The 12,785-nt window shown below is 48.4% G+C and overlaps 1 protein-coding gene across 1 annotated transcript; it reads right to left on the bottom strand.

The window, feature by feature from the left end:
* Positions 1 to 1,371: 1,371 nt before the first annotated feature.
* Positions 1,372 to 12,092, bottom strand: LOC140460320 (uncharacterized). Its single transcript, XM_072554792.1, has 3 exons — positions 11,939 to 12,092; positions 9,818 to 11,030; positions 1,372 to 2,190 (listed from the first exon to the last, which is right to left on the bottom strand). The coding sequence occupies exons 2-3, from the start codon at positions 10,634 to 10,636 to the stop codon at positions 1,537 to 1,539; spliced, it is 1,473 nt and encodes a 490-aa protein (XP_072410893.1). The 5' UTR covers positions 10,637 to 11,030; positions 11,939 to 12,092; the 3' UTR covers positions 1,372 to 1,536.
* Positions 12,093 to 12,785: the final 693 nt, after the last annotated feature.

Genomic DNA, 12,785 nt, shown 5'->3' with positions numbered 1-12,785 from the left:
AGAACAGAAACGATCTGTCACTATTCTGTCCCTTACCACCACCTTCCCCACCCCCCCAACTTTGTTCTTCCTCCCACCACCCAGCCAGTTAGCTCCTCCCCCCTGCAGCCCTCTCTGATCCCCTTTACCTCTCACCCACCTGATCCTGTCCACTGACCCAATGAGAAGGCTCTGTCTGGAGATGAATGACCATCACCTGGAATAAAATGCTGGTTAATTTTCCCCCTGATGCGTATGCAGCCTGGCTTCCAGCTCCAACTCTGAGCCAAAGTCCTCCATCATGTGTTTGCTCTCATCCAGAGCCTCCCACCTTCTGCAAAGCAAAAGACAAGTCCCACCCTGCACTCTCCAACGAGTGTTGTGTAACTGCTCAATTGTTTTTAGTGGCCGAGCAGAGGCTGATGAAAGTTCGGAACCCATGAGGATAGTCTCGACAGGGACCTTGGGTGACCCCACTATATTATACACTCACACTCTCTCTCACATACAGTTACGCAGACCCTCTCACATACACATGGTCTCTCAGACACACACACATACAAACACACCCCACGCACATGACTTCTCAGAGGTTTATACTCCATCACACAAACTTTACCAAGCATGCAAACACATACACATGGGTCTATGGGGTGAATTTGCATTTGCAGATACATTCGATGTGTGCTTTCAGAGCAGAAATCAGCAGGTAGTCAATCCATGTATTATTTTATAAATTCCTACGTTGATAATGGAACCAGTCTGATTCAAGCTTCAGATACAGACACACTCAAACTTCACACCTTTCATACGTTGAGAGCTGAGATGTCACCTATTTTTATAAAACCAGAAGTCATCTCGAGACTGTGACTTAAAAAATGTTCTGGGATTTACACATTAATGAACCAAAACCTGCAACCCATTCTAAAAGATGAAAGACTTAACAGCAATCCAGGTTTTTTTCAATATATCATTTCTGTTGCATGACACTGTGATCTTTTGCTATAAATTCTGTGTCTTATGATCCTGCTCCACAGCTACCCGATGAAGAAGCAGTGCTCTGAAAGCTCGTGCATCCAAATAACCTGGACTATAACCTGGTGCTTTTTAACTTTACCCACCCCTGTCCAACACCGGCTCCTCCACATCGTTTCTCGTGAACACGGCCCACACACTTTACTGCTGCCAGGAAACTTTACACAGTGCTGAGGAAATGGTGCAGTACCTGCACTCCTGAAAAATTTACAATTTCTAACAATAGTATCTACTCATTCACTGCTCCATCTGATACATGACATTGGAAACTTAGTGCAGGAGGCTGGAAGAAATGAGCAGCTTTAAAACAAAAACCATTTGGAGCTCAAAGCTTTGAATGAGAGCCTGAGCCCAACATTAAGTTCAGGTAACTTTTATTATGACCTAACTTTGTTACAGCTTCAGATTCCCCCCAGCAAAAAGGCATAGAAAAAGTAGGGTTTTTTTTAAAACACTCAAGGTCAAAGCGCACACACTCTCCCCACCCAACACCACTACCAACCCCTCCAACCCATTGCTCCTTCAATCCTCCTGCAATGGCATGTGAACTCGCTGGTGGCTCCGCAGGTTGAAGGAGCGGGTGAAACCCTTCCCACACCGAGAGCAGGTGAAGGGCTTCTCGCCCGTGTGGACCCGCTGGTGGTTCAGCTGGTTGGAGGAATTGCTGAAGGCCTTCCCGCACACTGTGCAGGGGAACGGCCTCTCCCCCGTGTGGACCCGCTGATGGGTCAGCAGGTGGGAGGAACTGTTGAAGGCCTTCCCGCACTCGGGGCAGCTGAAGGGTCTCTCCCCCGTGTGGACACGCCGGTGGGTCAGCAGGTTGGAGGAGTTGCTGAAGGCTTTCCCGCACTCTAAGCAGCTGAAAGGCCTTTCACCCGTGTGGACCCGTTGGTGGTTCAGCCTGTAGGAGGAACTGCTGAAGGCCTTCCCACACTCGGGGCAGCTGAAGGGCCTTTCCCCGGTGTGGACCCGCCTGTGGGCCAGCAGGGCAGAGGAATAGCTGAAGGCCTTCCCACACTCTGGGCAGGAGAACGGCCTCTCCCCCGTGTGGACCCGCTGGTGCTTCAGCAAGTCAGAGGATTTGCTGAAGGCCTTCCCGCAGTCAGGACAGCTGAAGGGCCTTTGTCCTGTGTGGACCCGCCGGTGGGTCAGTAGGGCAGAGGAATCACCGAAGGCCTGCCCGCAGTCAGGGCAGGAGAATGGCCTCTCCCCTGTGTGGACCCGCTGGTGCTTCAGCAGGTCGGAGGAATTGCTGAAGGCCTTCCCACACTCTGAGCAGCTGAAGGGCCTCTCCCTTGTCTGGACCCACTTGTGGGTCAGCAGGGCGGTGGAATTCATGAAGGCCTTGCCGCACTCAGGGCAGCTGAATGGCCTCTCCCCTCTGTGGACCTGGTGGTGCTTTAGCAGGTCGGAGGATTTGCTGAAGGCCTTCCTACACACTGGACAGGAGAACGGCCTCTCCCCGGTGTGGCTGCGCTGATAAGTCTCCGGGACAGACAGGGCACGAAAACTTTTCCCACAGTTACCACACTTCCATGGTTTCTCCATTGCTGAAGCTTCAGCTGTATGCAAACACATGTACAGCCCCTCCCTGCTGTGAATTCCTGTTTTCAGGCCGTATAGCTGTTACACGCTCCACGCTCAGTGCACTGCAACAGTAGGGTCTCTCATCAAGTCCCACTAATGCTGAAAAAGTACTCAAACAAAAACCAAAAAGCTTGTTTCCTTCTCACAGAATCATAGTTGAAAATTGTTGCGGTCCTGATGGATTGGGTGACTGTCAGACATTGATGTCAAAGTGAGGACTGCAGTCGCTGGAGAGTCAGAGTCCAAAAACGCAGCACTGGAAAAGCACAGCAGGTCAGGCAGCATCCGAGCAGCAGGAGAGTCAATGTTTCTGGCATAACGCTTACACCTGTTCATTTTGAAACTTCTGTCTTCAGATCTTCAAATACGCTGCAAAAAGAAATAATAAAATTCATCACTGTCAGTGCAGGGTAGAAATTCAGAACAAGCAATTCTACTTTCTGCAGAATATTATTCTTCCACAAATTGAAAATACCATCCCACTCTCTCTCCCCCTCTGTTCTCACTCTGCTCTAACTAATTTTTACAGGGAAACCAACAAGGTGACTTTGTCACTGTATAAGTTTAAAATTAATATGAAAGTAGTCTTCGATAAGCTGTTGGCACTTAGAAGTTGACAAGGCACTGGGACTCGATGAAATGTATCCAAGGATCTTGAAGAAAGGGACGACAGAAATTGTGGGAGCACTCACCATAATTCAACGGTCCTCCATGGAATTGGAGGAAGTGACTGAAAAACTGCAAACATTGTAGCCTTGTTTAAGAAAGGTTGTAAACATATACTCAGCAATGACAGGGCAGCCAGTTTAAATTTGGTGGAAAAGCAGAAATAGTTATTCTGGTCAAAATTTGTAGTTTTATGGGGAAAGGTGGATTAGGAAGAGTCAGCGTGGGATTGCTGAAGGGGACATTGCATTTAACTAACTTGATGGTCTTTTTTGCAGAAGTTACAGGCTTGACGAGGATAACACCTCAGCTCTCCTCTTTGTTATCCATCCTGGCTGTCCTAGGGAGTCTGGTACACCTACAGCCTTGACGTTATGCTGAATTTGAGGGGATTAAAGCACCAAAGTGAGACTTCAAATTACTTGGCTACACGGGTTTTGCTATCGTATCTCTCCCATAAAGACTGACAGAACAGGCTGTGAGCAGCAGTCTGCTGGGCACCACCTTCATTAATCAAAAGGGAAAGAGCTATTGATTCAGCACCTCAGTAAATCTTGAGGCAGTCTTAGCTCCTATGCATATGTTGGGATCCATGTAAGGAGATGTTTATATTTTGCTTCTGTACTTAGAATTCATAAATTGAAGCCAGTGTACATTTAAAAAATATTCAAGATCAAAGTACAGAGGAGATCAATATTATACAACAATCCAACAACCCCGCCCCAAGACAACATGCGCCTGACCCTCACAAAGATGGCGGCCGGTTGCCCGGGCAACCCGAGAGCTCCTTCGCCGGTGAAGTAAACACTGGGCCTGTGGGGCTTCTATTGGAGGCCTCAGGCCTCCCCCTAGGAGTTTATAAACTCCCCAGTCTCCCTCCTCCCGCGGTTCCCAATCCTACCCTGTCTCACTGTCTCCTCTCCCCGGGGGCAGGAGCCAGGTCTTGGCGCTCGGGCCTGGCGACCTCCCCGGGATGTTTCTGAAACCTGGTCCTGTCCTGAAGGAGGATCACCGGGACCCGAAACCCGTCCTCACATTTCTCCCGACACGAGCTGCCGGACCTGCTCAGCTTTTCCAGCGGCTCCTGTTCTTGTTCCTTCAGCCGCCGGCGCCATTCCTCTCCCACACTCAGTAACACGGTCTTTGTCCCATTGCACATGCGCCAACTCACAGGGGGCGGGGTCCCTCCTGGTGACGTCATCACCCGCCGAAGTGGCGCGGTTGGAGGAGTCCTCCAAGAATTCGAAGACAATGGGGGCGGGGCGATCGTTTTCCCCGCCCTCAGCCACTTGAAAGGTGGGTTTCTTTTAAGTTTGAACGTACTTTCTTTCAATTTTCAGAAATGTTATTCCAGACCTCTGGAAGGCTGAAGCATTGAGAATCTTTCAGACATAAACAAACGGATACGAATAAAATCAATAAAAATAGGTAAGTTAAATTGCGAAATAAACCCAGCACAAAATATCAAAAAGAATAGCAAGAGCTTCTATTGGTATGCTGAAGGGAACAAAATCGCTGAAGTAAATGTTGGTCCCTTGGAAGGTAATACCGCTGAGTTAATGGGGAACACTAAAATAGCAGAGCTGCTAAATCAAAACTTTCCTCAGCTTTCACATTGGAGGACAGCAATACTATCCCTATTGGAACAGGCAAGTCAGAGGCTGTGGAAAGGGTAGAACTGAAACAATCAACGTCGATTGGTACACTATTAGGATTGAGGGCGGACAGGTCCCCTGGGCCTAATGGCCCACATTCTCATGTACTAAAGGAAGTGGATACGTTAGTCACAATATTCCAAAATTCCTTGGACCTAAGAAAGATTCATTGAGTTTATTTAAGACTGAGATAGGTAGATTCTTGATTGTCAAGGTTACGAAGAGAAAGCGCCAGAAAGGAGTTGATTTCAGCTATGATTGGGTGAAGGAGCAGACTTGCTGGGCTGAATGGCCTCATTTCTGCTCTGATATCTTCTGAATCCACTGGAATGGGAAAATACTAATGTAACACCTGTATTCAAAAAGGGAGTGAGGCAATATGTGAGAAATTGCAGACCAGTTTGTTCAACAGCTGTTAATAGGAAGTTGTTAGAATCAATTATCAAGGAAGCAATATCAGGATGTTTGGAAAGTCAAAACTCTTTAGATAGCTCCTTTCCAACTACTACCGTTAAGAAGGTCAAGAGCATCAGTTACATTCGAGACCATTACCTGCAAGTTCTGTTCAAAGACACTCACTACTGAAGCAGCACACTCATCTCAACATATGGAGATTACAAAGATAAAGATGGGAGAAACCATTGGAGAGATTTGAAGACTAAAATGAGAATTTTAAAATTTGGTTGTTGCTTGAATTGGCACCAGCACAGGTCAGTGGACACATGAGCCACAGAGTAATGAAAATTGTTGCCATGAAACAAGAGCAAAGTCTTAGATGATTTCAAGTTTACAGAAGGGCAAATGCGTAAAATTATTGATTGCATCATTGAAGTAGTCAAGCCTGGAGGTAAGGAAGGGACCAAAGATGATTCCAGCAGCAGCAGCTACTTTGAGAATGGGACAGGCTCGAATGAGATGACAGAGGCGGATACAGGAGGCTTTGTATTGGCACAGGTCAGAAGCTCCTCTCAGAATCCAATGCAGCAAGTTATGAACAGCCTGGCTGAATCTGAGAGTTATAAGGGAGAGGGAGATGGAGGCAGTAGCTCAGGAATGAAGATGGATGCAAAAACTGGAAAGCAGTAGCTTCATCCTTCCCAGTGTTTAATTGGAGTGGATCCATCAATATGAAGAATCTCAGCAACCAGAATGGACCATGAAACTGGTGAGTTTTGAGAAGGTTTGTAGCTCAGGTTGAGGTTCTGGATGTAGGTTTGCTCGCTGAGCTGGAAGTTTCATTTTCATCACTGTACTAGGTAACATCTGCAGTGAGCCTCCAGATGAAACACCAGTGGTGTAGCTCACTTCCTATTTAGATGTTTGGATTTCTTTGGGCCAGTGATGCCATTTCCTGTGGTGGCATCATTTCGTATGGCGATGTCATTTCCTGTTCTTTTTCAGGGGGGTGTAAATGGGATCCAAGTCAATGTATTTGTTGATAGAATTCTGGTTGGAATGTGATGCTTCTAGGAATTCTCGTGTGTGTCTCGGTTTGGCTTGTCCTGGGATGGATGTGTTGTGCCAGTCGAAGTGATGTCCTTCCTCATGCATATGTAAGGATACTAGGGATAGTGGGTGATGTCTTTTTGTGGCTAGTTGATGTTCATATATCCTAGTGGCTCGTTTTCTACCTATTTGTCCAAGTAGGGACACCACATCCATCCTCGGATAAGGGTCTGTTTCTGTGTTGTTTGACTCTAACTCTTCTGTACTGGTCTTCACAACCATTTTCTTGCCTTCCCCAATACCCATCCAATTCATTGTTGTTTAAAATATCAGATGAACTCAGCCTTGAATGTATTCAGTGACCCCAAACTGCAGGAAGACATCCCCACTTCTGGACTCAATGCCTCTTGCTAATATACCACTTGCCTTGCGCATTGCTTGCTGCACCTGTCTGACAACTGGCATTGATTGGTGTGGAAGAACATGTTGCTGGAAACGCACAGCAGGTCAGGCAGCATCCGAGAAGCAGGAGAATCAGCCCAAAATCAGCTTTTCCAGCAACACTCTCAACTCTGATCTGCAGCATCTGCAGACCTCAATTTCTCCTGGTGTGAAAAAACGCTGAGACCTCTTTGTCCATCCACACATCATTCCTGATGAAGGGCTTGTGCCTGAAACATCAACTCTCCTGCTCCTCGGATGCTGTCTTTCCTGCTGTGCTGCCAGCGCCACATTTTTTGAGTCTGATCTCCAGCTTCTGCATCCTCACTTATTCCACATCCCAATATATGATCATTTAAACAATGCTTTGTGCTGTTTTCTTTTTCCACAACACCGGCTATAACTTCACACTGAGGTAACGCATTTGCCATGTGTTTGCCAATTGAGACACAGACCTGGACCAACTTTTCCAGTCTGTCCCCTCCCTGGATTCCCTCCCTCTGCTTTTAATTGCTTTAAGTCAAAAATTGAACCCCAGCATGAAAAAAAGAGAATAGAAGAGGGGGGAGAGAAGAGAGATCGCTGTGCTCACAGATGTTGGACAGAGGAAGTTCCAGTCTGTGGTGAATCTCAATCTTCATTCATAGAGAGAAGCAGCAGCAGCAGCAGCCGCTTGAGAAGCTAATGGTCCACCTTCAGACAATAGATAGGCTGTGTTTAACAAGAAGACTAGACTCCTACTGGTCCTCCCGTACTCCTCATTGGTCTATCAAAACAATGTAGCGCTGTTTTTGCGGACAGCTACAAGCATGTGCGGTGTTTTTGCTGACACTGAGGAGCACGCGTAGTAGACTCTGTGGAGATGAAGTTACTGACAGTTTCTAACTGACCAAAGGCCAATGGGAGAAAAAAGGATAGAGCCACAATGACCACCACCACCACACACACACACCTCTCCTCCCCCCACCCCCCCATAGCTCGACATATCAATATGTGCGCCTCGCTATTTTTGCTAATCACTTTACTACACCTCTCATGATTTTATATATTTCAATAAGGTCACCCCTCAACCTCCTCTGCTTTAGTGAAAGAAGTCTCAGCCTCTCCTTATAACTCAAACCCTCCAGTCCTGACAAATCTTTTCCGAACCCTCTCCAATAGTATTCTTCCTATAACAGGACAAACTGTACTCAGTACTCCAATAGTAGCCTCACCATCATCCTGTATAAACTCAACATTATGTCCCAACTCCTATACTCAATGGTGTGAACAATGAAGGCACGTGTGCTAAATGCCTTCTTAACCACCCAGTCTACCAATGATGCAACTTTCAAACTTCTATGTACCTCAACACCCTCAGATCTCTCTGTTCTACAATACAACTCAGGGCTCTCCCATTAACTGTACAAGTCCTGCACTTCTTTATTTTAGCAAAATGCAAGCTCTTGCTTTTATCCATACCTCTCAAACACACACCCCAACACTCTCAACTCCTGAGGCTTATACTCCAACACACCCACACTTTACGAAGCATGGTACGCGCACTCTGATGCACAAGGTCACATGCATGCATACACACACACACATATATATAAAATCTATGGGGTGAATTTGCATTTGTAGAATTACATTTGCAGATACATGCAATTTCGCTCAACAAAGCACACAATCTGCAGACAGTTAATGCAGGCAGTCAATCCATGTAGTATTTTATAAATTCCTACTTTAGAAATGAAACCATTCTGATTCAAGATGGGATACAGACAGACTCAAACCTCACACCTGCCATGCATTGTCTGAGCTCAGAAGTCACCTATTTTTATAAAACCTTAAGTCATCATGAGATTGTAACTTAAAAGAAATTCTGAGATTTATACATTAAGGAAATCTGCAACCCATTCGAAAAGATTAAAGACTTAACAGCAATCTAGGTTTGTTCAATATATCCTATCAGTTGCATGACACTGTGATATTTTGCTATAAACTCTGTGTGCTTTGATCCTGCTCCACAGCTACCTGATGAAGGAGCAGCACTCCAAAAGCTCGTGATTCCAAATAAATGTGTTGGACTATAACCTGGTGTTGCGTGATTTTTAACTTTATCCATCCCAGTCCAAGATCGGCTCCCCAAAACAGTTTCTAGCGAACACATCCCACACCTCCCAGTGCTGCCAGTAAACTTTACAATGCTGCTGAAACGATGCAGCACCTGCACTCCTGAAAAATTTGCAATTTCTAATGATACAAGCTCCTCATTCACTGCTCCATCTGATACACGACATTGGAAACTTAGTGCAGGAGGCTGAAAGAAATGAGCAGCTTTAAAACAAAAACTATTTGGAGCTCAAAGCTTTCAATGAGAGTCTGAGCCTGACGGTAAGTTCAGGTAACCTTTATTGTGACCGAACTTTGTTACAGCTTCAGATTCCCCTAGCAAAATGGCATAGAAAAAAGTAACTGATTTTTTTTAAACAGCTCAAGGTCAAAACCCACACACTCCCTCCACTTTACTATTGGTTAGCATCTAGTTGTCCCTTTGTAACTGGATCCTTGGTACAGCCTTAACCCATAGAAAGTATTGCTTCACTCAATAATTTCAACCCATACCCTGTATCCAAGTAAGTTTCTCCCTGTGTATGGGTGGGGGGAGCTGTGTTGACAACCACACTGCTGTAGGTCTGGAGTCAGTCATGCGTAGGCCAGACCAGGGAAACAATGCAGCTGGGACGACTGAGTGAATCGTTTCCCCTAACAACAGTTTCCTTCCCTAAAAAGGACATGAGTCAGTCAGATGGGGGTTTTCTTCGCCCCCAAAAATGGTTTCATCGTTAAATACTGAGCTCCAGGTTTCTGACCGAATTCCAATTCCGTCTTCTTCCGCGGCAGGATTCGCCAGAACTGGGCTGTTAGTCCAGTTGATAATGGCACTAGGCTGTCATTCCTTCATCATCCTGCGATGGCAAATGAACTCGCTGGTGCCTCCGCAAGGGGGAGGAGCAGGCGAAGGCCTTCCCGCACTCGAGGCAACTGAAGGGCCTCTCCCCCGTGTGGACCCGCCGGTGGGTCTGGAGATTAGAGGAATCGCTGAAGGCCTTCCCGCACTCAGGACAACTGAAGGGCCTCTCCCCCGTGTGGACCCGCCGGTGGGTCTGGAGATTGGAGGAATCGCTAAAGCCCTTCCCGCACTCGGGGCACCTGAAAGGCCACTCCCCCGTGTGGACCAGCTGATGCCTCAGCAGGGCAGAAGAATCGCTGAAAGCTTTCCAGCACTCGGGGCAGCTGAAGGGCCTCTCCCCGGTGTGGAGCAGCTGGTGCTTCCGCAAGGTGCCCACTTGACTGAATCCCTTCCCACACTTGGGACAGCTGAAGGGCCTCTCCCGCGTGTGGACACGCTGGTGGGTCAGAAGGTGGGAGGAATTGCTGAAGGCCTTCCCGCATTCGGGGCAGGGGAATGGCCTCTCTCCTGTGTGGACCCGCTGGTGGGTCAGCAGGATGGAGGCCCGGGTAAAGCCCTTCCCACACTCAGGGCACCTGAAGGGCCTCTCCCCTGTGTGGCGCCGCTGGTGCCTCAGCATGGAGGCAGCCTGGGTAAAGCCCTTCCTGCACTCAGGGCAGGAGAATGGCCTCTCCCCTGTGTGGACCTGCTGGTGCCTCAGCAGGGTAGAAGCCTGAGTAAAACCCTTCCTGCACTCGGTGCAGGAGAATGGCCTCTCCCTGGTGTGACTGCGCTGATGAATCTCCAGGGCAGACGGGACACGGAAGCCTTTTCCACAGTCGCCACACTTCCACGGTTTCTCCACAGGGTGAGATTCCTCGGGATTCTCCATGGCCAAAACTTCAGCTGCTCACAAACACGTGTATAGCCTCTCCCCGCTGTGAATTCCTCGTTTCAGGCCGTATCACTCTTCCAGGCTCCACACTCAGTGCAGTTGAACAGTAGGGTCTCTCATCCAATCCCACTGATGCTGAAAATGTATTGAAACAGGAACCAAAAAGCTTTGCTCCTTCTCACAGAATCTAAGTTGAAAATTGCTGAGGTCCTGATGGATTGAGTGACTGTCAGGTATTGATGTCAAAGTAAGGATTGCAGATGCTGTACAGTGAGTCGAGAAGTGTGCTGGAAAAACACATCAGGTCAGGCAGCATCTGAGGAGTAGGAGAGTTGATGTTTTGGGCATAAGCCCTTCATCTGTTGATTTGAAACTTCTATCTTCAAATACTCTGTAAAAAGAGATTACAAATGTCATCACTGTCAGTCCAGAATAGAAACTCAGAACAAGCAATTCTACTTTCTGCAGAATATTCCACAAAATTGAAAGCACCATCCCACTCTCTCTCTCTGTTCTCACTCCATTCTAACTAATTCTCCTGAAGGTATTGATTCAGGATCTTACAGGGGCAGAAAAGCAAAAATATCAAGACTGACATCTCTCTGAAGTTTGGATGACTCCACCTGAAAGTTAATATCTTCCACGACATTGGTATGCTGCTGAGAGCGAGCAGGTCTGATTTTGGGAAGCAAACAAAAATGTTAATTCAGGGTGAACCTGCCATGCAGCTTCTTGAGGAACAACCAGACACAAAATGGTTAATGCCCCTAGGAAGAGGGGAACAAAATGAGACATCAAGGCATTAACACTGACACCAGAGAGAAACTGAACATACAGATGTGGCAAATATTAGTGGAAAGCCAGAGTCATAGAGATATACAGCACAGAAACAGACCCTTCAGCCAAAATCTTCCAGATATCCTAAATTAATCTAGTTCCATTTGCCAGCACTTGGCCCATATGCTTCTGAACCCTTTCTATTCATACACCCATCCAGATATCTTTTACATGCTGTAATTGTACCAACCTCCATCACTTCCTCTGGCAGCTCATTCCAAACATGCACCAGGCTCTGCGTGAAATATTTGCCCCTTCGGATGCTTTTAAATGCCCACCCCACCCACCCTCACCCGAAATCTTGTTACTATCTTGTCCTGGACTCCCCTATCCCAAGTAAAAGACCTTGTCTATTTACCCGATCCACACTACCGATGGTTTTATACAAGTCGATAAGGTCACCCCTCAGACTCTGCCGCGCTAGGGAAAACAACTCCATCCTATACTTCCATCCTCACTCACCCAGGTAATGAAGATTCATAGCTGAGTTTGCTCCCTCCCTGGATTCATTCCAGTTGCTAAAGTGAACAAATGTCCCTCCCTTCTCTCTCTCGCTCCCAGGAAGAAGAGTTGCCCAGACGGAAAGAGTTTCACTCTGAAACTGACAGGGCCACTTCCGCGTTGTGACATCACAAGGGCGGACCTAGGCCAACACCCAGCCCCCGCACTGCGCCTGCTCCAGACGCCGGCGTCCCACTGACCTGAATTACGCCTGCTCCGGAGGGACGGCATCCGACTGGCCCTCGCTGCGCCTGCTGCGGACGGCGGCCTCCAGCTGACCCTTACTGCGCCTGCTCCGGAGGGACGGCATCCGGCTGGCCCTCTCCGGACGGACAGCATCCGGCTGGCCCTCTCCGGATGGACGGCATCCGGCTGGCCCTCTCCGGATGGACGGCATCCGGCTGGCCCTCTCTGCGCCTGCTCCGGACGGACAGCATCCGGCTGGCCCTCACTACGCCTGCTCCGAATGGACGGCATCCGGCTGGCCCTCTCTGCGCCTGCTCCGGACGGACAGCATCCGGCTGGCCCTCTCCGGATGGACGGCATCCGGCTGGCCCTCTCCGGACGGACAGCATCCGGCTGGCCCTCTCCGGATGGACGGCATCCGGCTGGCCCTCTCCGGATGGACGGCATCCGGCTGGCCCTCTCTGCGCCTGCTCCGGACGGACAGCATCCGGCTGGCCCTCACTACGCCTGCTCCGAATGGACGGCATCCGGCTGGCCCTCTCTGCGCCTGCTCCGGACGGACAGCATCCGGCTGGCCCTCACTGCGCCTGCTATGGTCGGTGTCAGACTGATCCGCATTACG

This window comes from Chiloscyllium punctatum, chromosome 36 (genome assembly GCF_047496795.1).
Source record: "Chiloscyllium punctatum isolate Juve2018m chromosome 36, sChiPun1.3, whole genome shotgun sequence".
In the NCBI taxonomy this organism is placed as follows: Eukaryota; Metazoa; Chordata; class Chondrichthyes; order Orectolobiformes; family Hemiscylliidae; genus Chiloscyllium; species Chiloscyllium punctatum.
The sequence above is the reverse complement of the archived record's forward strand: the minus strand, read 5'-3'. Positions and strand labels throughout refer to the sequence as shown.

Excerpts from the sequence above, each read along its gene's own strand:
- LOC140460320 (XM_072554792.1), bottom strand. The coding sequence starts at position 10,636 with ATGGAGAATCCCGAGGAATCTCACCCTGTGGAGAAACCGTGGAAGTGT. Across the intron at positions 2,191-9,817 it reads GTTGCCTCGAGTGCGGGAAG|GCCTTCGGTGATTCCTCTGC; the intron begins GCCTTCGCCTGC and ends GACTGCGGGCAG.